Source organism: Apis mellifera, linkage group LG7, assembly GCF_003254395.2.
Source record: "Apis mellifera strain DH4 linkage group LG7, Amel_HAv3.1, whole genome shotgun sequence".
Classification (NCBI taxonomy): domain Eukaryota; kingdom Metazoa; phylum Arthropoda; class Insecta; order Hymenoptera; family Apidae; genus Apis; species Apis mellifera.
The window spans coordinates 2,676,877-2,691,152 of NC_037644.1; the positions used below are offsets into that span (position 1 = coordinate 2,676,877).

Genomic DNA, 14,276 nt, shown 5'->3' on the forward strand with positions numbered 1-14,276 from the left:
ATGACAAGTCGCGAGACGATCGAGGATATCATATTAACGATTTTTAACGTTATACAAGTAACGCGCGATCGAAAGAAACGAGCAATTAATGCGGACGGCCGTTTGTAACACCACTGCTCACAGGTCAACCATGTTGGACTGGCAGCTGGCTGCTGCTGCGCGTGTGACGTCACGTCGTGTTTTCGTCACGTGACTGCAGGGCTGTATAAACGTTAGGTATTTTTAAATATCGTTGGCAGACGATTAATTTATCTTGACGTAGAAATTAAATATTTAACGTTATTTTAGTAGCGATATTAAAAATCGAGATGAAACGTTATAATTAATAAGATTTATACATATATATCACGGTTTAATTTTAAACTATTAAATTTTAAATGATGAAACACGAACGAAGTGATTTTATTTAATTTAATATCAATTTTTAGTTCAAAATTATCGTGTAATTGTTCAAAATTATATATAAATTGAAAAGATACGATACGAGCAATTTATTATTATCTTGAAAATTTTGTGTGAGATTTTTATACATATTCTTATATAATACCGTTACCATTCTTATATAATAGAATATTGAATGAATAAAAAATAACAAACAGTATATAATAAAAAAGATGATAAATTCATAAAATATAGAATTCATTATTAACAAAAAATTAAAACATATTGAAACATGTTTATAGAAACAAGAAAATATCAAATTCATTAAATACATTTTATTTTAATCGTTTTAATATAAATTTGTTAAATGTTATAAATATTTTATATACGAAAATTTTATTATTTTTTTTTTTGACATTTTTTTCAAAAACAATTTCTTCTAAGAGACGCAAGGTTTTTATCTTTTGATATATTATATTTATCGTGGATACATTTATCATTCTTTTTGTGTACTTATTTTAAAGCATAGTTAAAATTATGCCACTCATCGAAACCACTATAAAGATACATCCAAATGAATTTCTAATGTAAAGGAACGGTTTCCAGACCACTGGCCCTGCACCAACAAATAAATCGAGCGGCAAAGATCGATGAGAGAGCAATTTTTTTGTATTAAGAATAGCGATGCGTGTCGCGACTGATAATAATAGACTAAATGCATCTCGGTTCATTTTTTATTTAAAAAAAAAAAAAAGAAGAAGAAGAAATAGATTTTACAAGGACAACGATCAAACGAACACATAAGAAAGTTTCAAAGAATCCTTAAGCACTCGTTTCTTATTTATATTCTTCATACCAAAATTATATTTAGAAAATTGAATAGCAACAGAAGAAGGCGCCTGGTCTCCAGATCCTGTCCCCGTAATACGATCCTTGAATCGACATTTCATCCCATCCCACCAAGAGTCGCGGCCCCTTGTATTTCTTCAGAGGTTGGTGTTACGGCCCTAGAGTTCCTCACCCCACGCTCGTGCCATAGGTTGCAGCAATGCAAGAGAACGACCACTGCGACGGTGGTAAGACGGAGAGAAAAGACGGCGAGAAGAGAAGAAGAGGAGATAAAGGGGGAAAGAGAGTGGAGAGGAGAAGAAGAGATAAGAGAAAAGAGCGGAGAGGAGAAGAGGAGAAAAGATGAGACGAGATGAGAGAAGACGGGACGAGAAACGAGAGGAGGAGAGAAAAGAGGCGAAGAAAGCAGGAAAGATGAGTGGATGGGAACGAGAGAGAAGGGTGAGATGTGTGGCTAAAAGAGGAAAAATAGTGGAAGATAGGGAGGGGGGGATTGGTGGGGACGCGGCGCGGTGCGGTGTAGCGCGCGGCACGGTTGCTTGGCTGAGCGAGCGGTGGGGTGGGGCGGGAGCGTCGGCGCGAACGTCGGAGCAGGCGGGAGCCTGGGGGTGTTCGAGGGTAGAGGAGGATGGCGGGAGGTCGAGCCGTGAAGCGGGGGAGAGGGTAGGAGTCGCGGGAAGGAGCCGTGCCTCCCTGCCGTCCGCCCGCAGTGCGCGCTACGCGATATCACTGGCCGGTCATGTGTGTGTCACTCTCACGTTCACACTGGTACCGTTCGGAGTGCTTGGTTACCGCGCTGCCACCGTTACCGTCAACCGAGCAGTGTGTGTCCAGTATACACGGTGTGCGGCCGGAAGTTTAAAGTGCCTCTCGTTCCGTGTCCTGGACGTGGCGAGAGCAGGCGAAATCCTGTCGGCGCGGGGGACATCATCGGGGAGACGACAACGACGACGGACGTGCAGGTGGAGCGGACTGTAAAAGGGAAAGATCGGCTGCGTGGTGCGCGACGGAGGAAAAGGAAAAAAAAAAAAGGGAACAAGGAGGGGAGGGAGGAAGGTGTCAAAGAGCGAAGTGTGTTGTATGTTTGGAACGGTCGCCGAAAGTTTTCGGTGTACGGTGTCCAGTGTGTCCAGACGCACGTATGTAGGAGCAAGGAGTGGCTGCTGCTGCTGGTGGCCGACCGTCCAAGGAAGAGAGAAGAAAGAGAGAAAGGAGAGAGGAGGATCGTGCGCGCCTCATGGCCCTGTTGTTTATTGGCCCGTCGTGATCACGAAGAAGAGAAGAGATCTCCGAGTGACTGTGCTCTTGTGTTTTGGTGAAAAATAACGAAGTGGTGATCGGTGCTCGATTGTTCTTCTCTACGGTTCAGTGCTACGTGGGGTTTTCTTTTTTGGGGGAGAGGCACGCTCGCTGGAGGATCGGAATAGAGGAAAAGAGAACGGCACAGTTCGTGGGGGAGAGAGAAAGCGAGATAGAGAGAAAGAGAGGGAGAGAGTGTGAGAGTGAGAGGGAAGAATAGCAAGATAGAAATAGAGATAGAGGTAGAAGAAGAGAGAGAGGGAGAGAAAGAGAGAGAGAGAGAAAGAGGAAGGCAGAGTGAGAAGAAGAAGTAAACTTATAGAGGAGAAGGAGAAAGGGTGATTGGAAGACCCGGCTGGCGATCCGAATTCGCGGATTCGACACGCCGCGGTTGCCGATCCATAATATGGCGTACAAGTTTCGCGAAGAGATCGTGGGAAAGAGGTTTCTCTCGGTGAGTGGTTTCACCAAGCTAAAGGTGAATAAGATTAGTGAGTGGGGGTGGCGTGCGGGGGTAATTCGTGCTGCCAGTCACAGGGATAACAGCTGTCATGATCTTCAGGTGAGTATCATCGAACGAAACACGTTCTTCTTCTTTAATTAATTCTATAATCAGTTTAGAAACACGTTCGGTCTACGCGGAATAACTTTGGTTCGATGCATGCGGCCTATCTGGCATCGTGCGCGCGACACGCTGTTTCTGTTTACATTAGCGACCGACCTTTCGAACATTCGAACTTAGCGTTCTACAATCTTGTTCACCTCGATTCGAGAAATCTGCGCTCCTTTTTAATATCGGGAAAGGATCCCTATTTAACGCGTCTTTTTTTACGATCGATACTTACGTCAAGTTTTTATTTAATATTTAAACATTCTTTTCTTACGACACGTAACGACAGTGAAAGTTCTATCGAAATATAGCAATCGAGTGTATTTGAAAAAAAATTTTTACTCGATAAATTATTTTAAACTTTATGACGAAAATCGTAATATAAACGCGTATCCTTTCGTAATATTTATTTTATTTTTTAATTATATATTTATTTAGAGTTTTACAAAGAGTCTTCATCAGAGGCATTATTATTGCCTTATTTACATCCCGATTTGCGAATTAAATTCAAGGAGAATTTCATAGTTTCATCTGTTTCTTTCTCTTGTCGTTTCAATATCATTTCAATTATTATATTATTATTCAATTATTATATTATTATATTATAATTATACATTATAATATTAAGAGATATTTAATCGAAATTATTTCTAGAGAGATTCGTGTATGAAATTGAACAAATATAATAAGTGAAAAATAATATAATTATTTCATTGGATTTTTTATTCAAAATATGTTTTATAATTGAAAAAGATAGAATTTAGTTAGAAATTATTCAAAATTAATTATAATTTGTATAATCTTATGGGGAATCCTTATTTTTTTTACATATTCGATAAATGTTTGTCTTTAAAAATATTTATAAATTTTTTCTTCTTAGTTTATTTTTATATAAAATTCAGAACGAGGTTAACAAATAATCTAATTCGATTTCTCGTATCAGAATAATTTTTTTTTCTATTAATAATTTATTAATAATATAGCTATCAATATTTTCATTAAATTTTTGTAGCAATTAAAGCGATATAACGTCAAATGTCGAAAATTTTCAATTCTATATTTAATTCTATATATATTCGATTCTCTTAAACTTCGCCAAATTCATTTATAAATCATTCTTCCCTGTTTTATTATGAAATAACATCAAGAAACGAGTAACTTTCTTGTAATTTCGATCTCGATATACGAACTTCGTATGAAATCTATTTATCTTATAAGGAAAAGTAAATTGGAAAAATCCAAGGAAGTTTGAAGTTATGGCAATGTCTAAGAGGTTTCAGACAATGAAAACATCTGGTCATTGGCAAATATAGGATACGAGGAAATATTATTTTAGAAGACATTCGTGCAGATGATAAAAATTTATTTTTTAAACGCAATTAAAAATTATTATACATAAATCTTTTACGAATTTTAATAAATTTTTTTTTATTTTATAATTTGTTTTGTAAATTAAATTTTCTAAATTAAATAAGCCTGTTTTTTCGTACATAATAAGTAAAATTTATAATTAAAAAAATTGCAACATAAATTTATTTTTTACGTTATATGAATTTTTCATAACGCAATATTTTTGTTTGCATTTCTCTTCTTTTCTTTTCTTTTCTTTTCTTTTCTTTTCTTTTTTTTGAAAGTTTAACTACGCGAATATATTTTCACCGAAACCAAAAGTAAATTATTTAAAACGGATAAATTAATTAAGCTTTATACAAGGTATGAAGTTAAAAAAAATAAATTTATGCGAGTTTAAATATACGACATTTTAAAAATTTAATCGAAAAACATTTATCATTCTTTTTACGTCGATTCCAATATATATTCTAATTGTATTGTCTTTTCGAAAAATAAGAAAAATAATATTGAATTTTTCATTAAACCATATTTAAATAGACAGTCGTTGGCAACATTGGTCATGTCTCATTTAGATTAATATCAGCGTAATCGCTTTTAAAACTGGTATTTACCAGAAGCAGGAAATCCTTGCGTCATTTTTCGCGGGAGACTGTGTTTCGATTGTTATTATCATACAAGTTTTCAAGATTCAGAATAAGAAAATTGTTGATCGAAGTCGATAGAAGGACAACAACAAATCGATTGGCAAAAACAAAATTACGAGGCAAAAAAAAAAAAGGGAAAGAAGCTATAGGATAAAGCACTGTTTCTATCAGATTACATAAGCTATCGTACCCGAGAGCTTTTTTTTTTTTCTGTTATCGCGAAGTCATAACTATTTCAGATTTCGAGGACGTTGTCGGTGCACATGCATACGTCGCAAAACACAAGAGGTACGCAATTGGTTTTTGTCAATTAAGCTTGACCAAAGGCCGTGATTCTCTCGTTTCAAACTTGAACAATGTACATACATCATTTTTTTTTTTTTTTAATCTCGTCGTTTAGGAAAAAAAATAGATTTTTTTCTACGTTTGCAAAGGATAAATATACGTTTCTACTATATTTTATTGTATACAACGTGATTATTATTAAACTGGGTCTTCGAACGAAGCAACAACGAGAAATATTTTTATTAATATTCCATGTTTTTTTCAAAAAATCGTTGCTTGTTGTCGATCGTTCGTCTAGGATTCTTCGTCCTATTTTGATTTAGAAATAGGAGAAAATATTTTTCAATATCGATATCAATAATAATTATATTACGTATATTAGGTGTGTAAAGTATTCAAAATATGGAACAATGATTGATTTATTGAGCTAATTGAACAGTAGATAGGATGGAATAGGTCTTGGAATGGATCTTTTCTATAATAAATGATATAATAAAAGCGAAATGAAAAGTGAAAAATTTTGTCTTGTTGCAAGGAGCAAGTCTTCTTCAGACAAGGTTCGCAGTTTGGAACAAAGTGTCTTCTGTATGGACAACTTGTTGCTAGCAACAACTATAACCTTGAAACCGAAATAAAACCCAAATGTTTCTCGAATTATGTTACTTTAGTTGCGTGAACAAAATGTTTTTATACATTGTTTTTGTAAGATGTTTGTTGGAAATGTTTGTTCAAACATGCACCACGAATTCTTTTTTTTATGTCATTTAATAATTAAAGAAATTATATACCATTGGGATCAACAATTTTTAAATTGTTGCTCTCCAGTTTATATAAATTGAAAAATATCTTAACGATTATATCAATTTTGGTTATATTGGTAAAATTTATTTAAATATCATGTATAATATTATTATGAAATTAAATAATTTAGTTCTTTAAAGATTCTTTTCTTATTTTGATTGCATTCATGAAAGGAAAAAGAGTTTGTGATTGGAATTTATATTTTTTTTTATTCATTAATTATTAGTTTATCTAAATAATTCACAGGGAATGAGATGTATCCTTTGACTCTTTATCACGAATAGCGTTCATTTAAAGGGAAACGCTTAAGTTGGAGTACAGTTTTGATAATAATTTTTAATTAGATTTTCTATTCACTCGTTTTTTTCATTAACGCGTAAAGTTATTTTTCGTGATAATGATTTTGATTCAGACAAAAATTCAGAAAGATTTCAGAAATTCGAAATTGAAATTCAAATTTAATTAAGTCCATTTTTTAGAACAGTTATTTTTAACTTGAAATTTATTAGAGACGATTAATTTTTTAGAATTCTAGAAACTTAAAAATTTCGAAATCTGCTTATTTTTTTCTTTGTTTTATTTCATAAGAAACTACGGTAAAAGGTTTCGATAAATTATTAGCCAACGGTGATTGTAATCGTTTTTGTGATAAAAAATTAAAATTTTTATTTTTCCTTTATGTGATATTTATATTAATGAAATTTAACCAATTAAAGTAATTAAAGAGCGTAAAGTCTGAATATAAACGATCGATAAAATTGTTTCAATCGGGGAAAAGAGACATTAATTATTTTTATCATTCATCTCGAATCATTGGATCAATTAGTTGAGTAAAAATAAATTCGTATCATTATTTTTTCAATATTTTTTCGTAAATTATTTAAATATATATTTTTTAGGATTCTACTAGGAAAAATAGCACAAAATTTCGAAAAGTGCCATTCTTTTAATATTTATATTTGTTTAATAAAATATATAATATAATTAAATGTAAAAAGTTTTTAATTCAACCTGTTATTTGATACGACTCGGCTGAAAATTTTCGCGAATTATTTCTTTTCTACAAAGTTTTTTTAAACGAGCATTGCAAAAATCGAAACGAAAATATAAATATTTCATTTATCGAAGCACATGCCTAATTTCTGAATAAATGAAATTTTAATTCTAATATTTAACATTTATATTTAATATTATTAACGCAAACATTAATATTTCATTTCAATCAGAACCCTATCGTACGATCGATGAAATTGTTTTGTTCGCGAAAAAGCAACATTAATTTTCTCCGCCATTCAATTTGAATTTAAATACAATTTAGTAGTCAAATATACATAGTATAATGCATGGAGTAAAATATTTTAGATACGATTCTCCACGTTCAAATATATTACATGCATAATTATTTCGCATACGTGCAAGGGTTGCAGAAACAATGCAATAATTAATAGTATCAGAGTACTTCGATGAATGATAAGCTGATTTTTTAAATTTTCTTGGACATTTTCTTTTTATTATTTATTTATTCTAACAAAAAGTTAAAAAGTTGCAGATAATTTTAGGAAAAAATAAAAATTTTAAGATACTTATTTCTATTAAAACTTTAATATTTTCTATTGATAAATAAATTACCAATTTTTTAGTCGTTGATAACAGTATTTTATCTTATATCAAATCAATATAAAATTAAATTAACAATTGTCTAATTCTCCTTTCATTAATTTTATAAGATAATACAAGATTAGTAAGTTTAGTTAAACAATATATATGTATTTAAACTGTGTATAATTACAATAAATTATCATAGAACACGACATAACCTTTGTACAAACTAAGCCTTTATTTATTAAATGGACAATAAAAACGCCAAGTTATCATCGATAATTAACGATTCATAAAACCTTTCATTCAATCTTCGGTATTTAAATGTTTCATTTATCACACTTTCATTAAAAAAAGAAAAGATGAACTCTTGCCATTACCATCTCTCAAGTTGTGTTCTAAACTGCTTTATCGATTAATCGCACACGGATTATCGTTAATCGAAACGTTGCACGCAGATAAGCTCGTCAGAGATTGAATATATTCGTGGAGGAACCGTGAAACGATGAAATTGGTCCGATCGAATTTTCGTCTGCGAATCCATGGTGGCGCCAACTTGTGGGTGTCTGGTCTTCGCGGTGAATTTAGTTGACATCTGTTTACTATTTGCCAGTCGGAGGTCATTCGCTGCTCTGGCATCGAGCCGCGGCCCGAGGTCATTGAATTGCTCGTCGTTCGCTTTCTCCTTCCTTAAAAATGATACGGTTCTGGCTCGCTCGATCGGATAAACAATAGATCCTGTGCTTTGCGTATTTGTGTCGAAGTCATCGATCGTGTGACACACATATATGTATATGCTGTGTTTCTCGAGATTAATTCAAACGGTCACGTACGAAATATATGGCAACTCTTTAGCTGTATGAGCACGTACTCGTAATGTATGTGATCCTTGGAAAGCAAAGGAAAGGAAAGTAAACGGAACGAGCGATCCCTGCGAATTGTGAATTATAAAATTTACATTTCGTTGCCTGTTGGTAAATAATACGTCGAATTTTCTTCCACAAATTTGTGGAAACTCGGTGTGAGAAATAGAATGAAACGAAACAACAGGGTATAAAGTGGATATTAGATAGTTTTGATTTTTTTTATTTTCCAATTTAAGAGAATTTATTTTCGTCTATTACATCGAGTGGTACGTTATCCTGATATTAAATCAAATTTAATTCATTATCATATGATTTTTATGCCGAGTTATATGCAAGGAACGAGTAGATGAAGATTCTTAGTTTATTTTCTTCGAGTGGAAGACTAATAGAGAATGAAAATGTGTTCTCTACAAATATTAAGGCAAATACTTTGCGACAAGTTTTTTTACCCGCATGCATGTTAAAAATAGAATAATCTTCAAACTGTAATCTTGAGCGAAAGAGACTCTTGCGATGATGAATCGAGAAGTTTAATTTTTGCAAGAATTAACAAGTGTGGCGGGAAATTGACGAGGATGTTAGAAAAAAAAAAAAAAAAAAGATTGTTTTCTTCGAAATATTCTTCCATGTGCAAAAAATCAATATTTTTCCATCCATTTATCTCTCGAGCCGAATGTGATAAACAATTTTTACTTTATTAAAAATTCAGACTTGAGGCGAAGAATAAAAATACATTGGAAATCATTCTCAAATATGTGTCCGTGTTTGTTTTTTTACACGTGTGCCGACCATTTTCTACAATCTTTAATCATTACATTTTGCGACGTAATTTCCACAATTTCCAAAAATTGAAATTGAATAAAATTAATTCTGAAAATCGTTAGAGCTGTCTGTTTTAGTTTTATCCGCAAATGGCGATACGATCGATTCGAAGCGAAAGTAAGAGAACGCATCTTTGGCTTAGAAAATGCACGTTTGAAGAGAAAGAAAGGTTCTCGTTCTCGTCTCGACGCGTTTAATTGGATGGAAAAATTGTTTCGCAGGAATTTGATCTCTGCGCGAATGGAGAATATCCTTTGTTCCGACGTTTCCAGATTTTGATTAGGATTTAATTAATTCGTGAATTTTAATTATACCATTTTATTGCATTTCATTGCCCGTATCGCGAATTCAAATTAAATTTATATAATCGATGAAAAATAATATATATATATATATATATATAAAATTTAATCTTGAGAATTGATTAATAAAAAATAATAAAGTTTCAAGTTTGTAAATAGAAAACGAAAAAATTATCGATTAATTTAATAAATTTATTTAAGTTTAAACGATTATTAATATTAATAAAAAATATTATATATATATTAATAAAATAATTAGTTATCGGTATATAGAAAATATTTGCTCAAATTTTATTTATTAAAAATATTTCAAAATGATCAATATTTTCTTAATCCGTAAATATGACGTATATTGGAACTTCACAACTAAATAAACATTTTCTATAATATAAATTTAACTTCAGTTATCATAAGATAATAAAAATGTACCGGTCGACAGGTTCTTGGCTAAATGACAAACATACAGGAGATATTTTTAAATCGTTATATACATATATTTAAGAAAAAAGAAAAATAACAAAACTGGAATTTTTTATTGGAGATAACGTAACGTAATAAAATAGAACGAAATTATTTGCTCAACTGAAGAATCGTGAACTTGTCGTTGAACATTGTGAATAATCGAATACAAACGATTCTGAAATATATAGAATTTATGCTTCCTTTAATACTCGTTTAAAAAAAAGAATGTTAAAAGATAGAGAAAGTGAAAATTAACCCGAGAATTATGTACGAATATGTTATATATACCCTTTATGATAAACTTAACGTTACTTTAAGATAATATCTGTAATAACTGTTATAAAACACGTGTATCACGTGCGATAATGATATTTTTTTTCAAATATTATTATTTCAATCTCTAATATATATATTCCCCGTGATAACGAGATCCTAACCAAAACTACTTACTTTTTATTCAACGTGAAAAAAAAATTCACATTGCGTCATTCGAGTAAACATTTGATTGAACACGTTTTTAAAAATAGAATGCATCGATTTAAAATTATAATAAATCTAAACTGATATCGAGAAGAAGAAAGAAAAAACTACGTCATTGTGTTTTAATCGTATTATATTGAATATCTCTTTTCACATAACACTTCTTCTTCAAGAAATCATCAATCGTCAATCGTCATTACGCAATCGAAATAAAAGGAAAGATTTCCCACGCAGGGGCCATTCCAGGGACGATTTCTTTACGGTTCGTCGAAAACAGCTGACTCCTCGCCATCCTCCCCGACCGAGTAATCTTCTTCCAAAAAAAGAAAACTAACGTCTAACTGTCGGGAATTACTGGAAAGTGTTAGGTTCCGTACGTAACTCGTCGACCGCAAATTTTGGGGTACGGAGTTGGCAATAATTTTGGGCTGATCGGTCATCCCCCTCTCCTTCTTCTTCTTCTTCTTCTTCTTCTTCTTCTTCTTTCTCTGGAACACGTATTCCAGGAGATTCGTGCGCGTCGATGCGCCTCGTACGTGCTGCATAACGGTGCTTCCCCGTGGACGTGGCAGGTGCACGAAAAAGGTGGTCGCTCCCACCAGGGAGGAGGGGGGAGTTGTTTCGACCTATTTACGATCGGATGGAACATTTATATTCGCCTCGGATCGGTCCTTGATATCGCGCGAGAATTTTTGGAATCGACGAAGCTGACACGATGAATGTGATCGGATTTTTGAAAAAATTAAGAAAAAGAAATTGGAAATTTCAATTTCCAATTCCGCTAATGGTAAATTACAAAGGATAAAATCTGAGGAAACAAGAGCTTGGTATCATCCTGAGATCGTCTATGCCGTTCGAGGGTGGTCCGTTTCGAAATTTTCCAGATCGAAAGGAAGGGGAGGGTAATAAAAAGGAAGGATGTTCCTCACCCGCGCGATTACATCCTCGTTGAAAAGAGATAAAAGCCGAGGTCTTTCGTAATTTATGCTCCATTTGCCGAGAGGAATTCGAAGGAAAGCCAAGGAGAGAATTCTGGCCGTGGAAAGACCGAGATTTTCTTCGTCCTCCTTCCCCTTCTCTCGCCTCCTCTTTATGGAAGAATTCCATTCACCTTAAGACGCGATGAACTACCGGTCGCGGCTTCGCCTCGCGGGAATAAAAAAGAAAAGAATAAAGGAAAGAACGTCTCTCATTCTAAAAATAATAGAAAAAGAAAAATCTAAATCTATCCTTGACAAGTCTCGATGTTATTATTTCATTGGAGGCACGTGTGAGGAATTATGCGCAAGTTTAATAAGCAAGTTGGTTCAAAGCGAAACGAGCAGGGAATTCGCTTTGCCCTTTACGGGTTCAAAAGAGTGTGGACGGTGTATCATTAGCCATGGGGTCGGCCGAAGATGTTATTTCTAGGAGTCGCCTCCTGGACCAGGAGGAGCCTCCTCCTTTACACTCTGCTGCTCAGAGAGGATCGAGCTCGGCCGGATGATTTCCAAAACTCGCCGCTCGGAAAGAAAATCTCTCTCTCTCTCCTCGCCTCGTGGCGATATGGTTCGCTCAACTCGTTAAGGAGATCGCCTAACCGTTCGACCGAGCCGAGCTAACGAGCTTTATTCGCTAAACGGGGAGAAGGGAAATTGTTCGTTCCCTATGTGTTTCCTATGTTCTTTTTCTTTTTCTTTTTTTGTTATTGAAGATGCGACTTGTTTCGATGGTTAATTCAAGAATTAAAAGTTAGGGAACGCCTGATTGAAAAATTTAAGTAAGAATTTATTTGTTCGAAAGTTAAGCTCGATATTATTTGACTAACTTAGTTCGATCACTATGATTCTCAAGTCTTCGATTATCTAATAGAGAAATCGTTCTTCCAAGCTAAGATTATTTTTCTCTCTTTTCCTTTCGCGTTACACGTTTGAAAACTATTGTGTTTCGTTGTAAATTTTATTATCAATAATATTACTACATTATAACTGAATCGATTAAACGTTACTGACGTCAGCTTAATCCGATATATTACCTAACCTTTAATGGTCTCAAAGACGACGTAATAAAGATTACATCACATTAATCGTTGGGCGTTACAATAACCAGTCATGTAACAGAAATTGGCAAAAATACTACGACTTTGTGCAAAATGGTTGGAAATTATTAAGCAGGGGAAAAAAAATAATGGGCAATCGATGTGAAGCTAAAAAATTTTTGATCCTCCGTGTATAAAAATTATTGTACTTGGATGCATTATCTTGATGAACATCAATATATTTTCAGTAATTAGAAAAATTTTAAATTCATTCCTAGGTACGCATTTTTAATTGCGATGAAAATGAAATGCAATCTTTCATTTATACGTCCCACGATTATATATATACGTTCATATTAATAAATTCAGAAAATCAATATTCATTCTAGATTTTCCTGGAGAAAGAAAATTCAATTCTCAAAAAAAATCTTTATTTTATATACAACGATATACGAATTAAAAATCGTCAATTTAAAAATACCGAAAGGGATGCGATCGCTTTGCACGCGCGAGTGTATACAATATCCGACAAATCTACGAATTGGAAACGCATGGATCAGCGCGTATGTGGTGCAACGACCTCGAATCGAACGCGGCGGAACCGCGTGAAATTTCGTGTCACGTTTCACCCGGAGGAGGAGGAGGAGAGTATCAATTTCGTTGCGCAAATATTCGAACCGTAATGATTGACGTCGTGGAAACCGATCGCGGACGTTTATTTCGAGGGGCCCTGTCATTATATCCTGCCTGTATATATTCTAATATTAAAATCCGGGTGCAACGGCCGCCGGTTAGAGGATGATACGGTTCGATGCGCTTATCCAACGGACGGGATCCCCCTTCCTCGGAAGACGGTGTTCGTCCCGAGGATGGACAGATCCTGCTCTTTCCGATCCAGCAAATATTTCGCCCGCCCGACGTTATGCAACCGTCCTCGTCGTCGCGCCCACGCGACTTTCCTTCGCGCGAAAACCACTTCGGGCCGAGTTGGTGAGTCGTTCTACTTGCGCCCGGTCGGGGATTCCGGAAAGACGCGCAAATAAGATTTCAACGTGTGAAATTTACGCGCGTTTTTTTCTTTTCCACGTGGAAAGCGATTCCAACGGAGAAAGTGTGGACAGACGTTGTGCGACGCGGTTTTTATCTTTCTGCAAATTTTCCCTACGGAAGATTTCGTCTTCCAGTAAATTAGGAATGGATGTTTGTATTTGTATTATTCGGTTCCGTGCTAGTAACATGGAATGATTTCTCGTGTTCAATTTATATTTCCATTAAATGTTAGTATATTATAAATTACGTTGTGTGATATTAGAATTGAATAGTAATAGTTTTGTAATATAATTAGATAAAATAAAGTTTTATTATAGCGTTATTTTATATATTTTATTGTTAAAGTATAAAGCGATAAATAAAAACGTATATGACAATAATCATTTTATGTTTTTCTAAAATTTTAACAATTGTAACAACTCCGAGCCTCGACTAAATAAAAGTGAATCTAATTTG

At 33.9% G+C, this 14,276-nt stretch overlaps 2 protein-coding genes across 6 annotated transcripts in view; one reads left to right on the forward strand and one right to left on the reverse strand.

Moving 5' to 3' along the window:
• The window catches only part of LOC408942 (receptor expression-enhancing protein 2), a 35,665-nt gene extending 35,508 nt beyond the window's left edge, over nucleotides 1-157 (reverse strand). Inside the window, exon 1 of one of the 2 annotated variants that reach the window (XM_026441591.1) lies at nucleotides 1-157. In XM_026441591.1, the coding sequence (XP_026297376.1) occupies nucleotides 1-32 (32 nt within the window). In that variant the 5' untranslated portion in view covers nucleotides 33-157. The other variant, XM_026441589.1, reaches the window with a different exon arrangement.
• Nucleotides 158-2,272: 2,115 nt separating this feature from the next.
• Nucleotides 2,273-14,276, forward strand: part of LOC408944 (probable JmjC domain-containing histone demethylation protein 2C) — a 254,311-nt gene continuing 242,307 nt past the window's right edge. For 2 of the 4 annotated variants that reach the window (XM_006560130.3, XM_006560131.3), the window contains exon 1: nucleotides 2,275-3,091. In XM_006560130.3, the coding sequence (XP_006560193.2) occupies nucleotides 2,936-3,091 (156 nt within the window). In that variant the 5' untranslated portion in view covers nucleotides 2,275-2,935. Of the gene's footprint in view, nucleotides 3,092-14,276 lie in introns of all 4 variants that reach the window. The other 2 variants (XM_026441946.1, XM_026441945.1) reach the window with 2 other exon arrangements.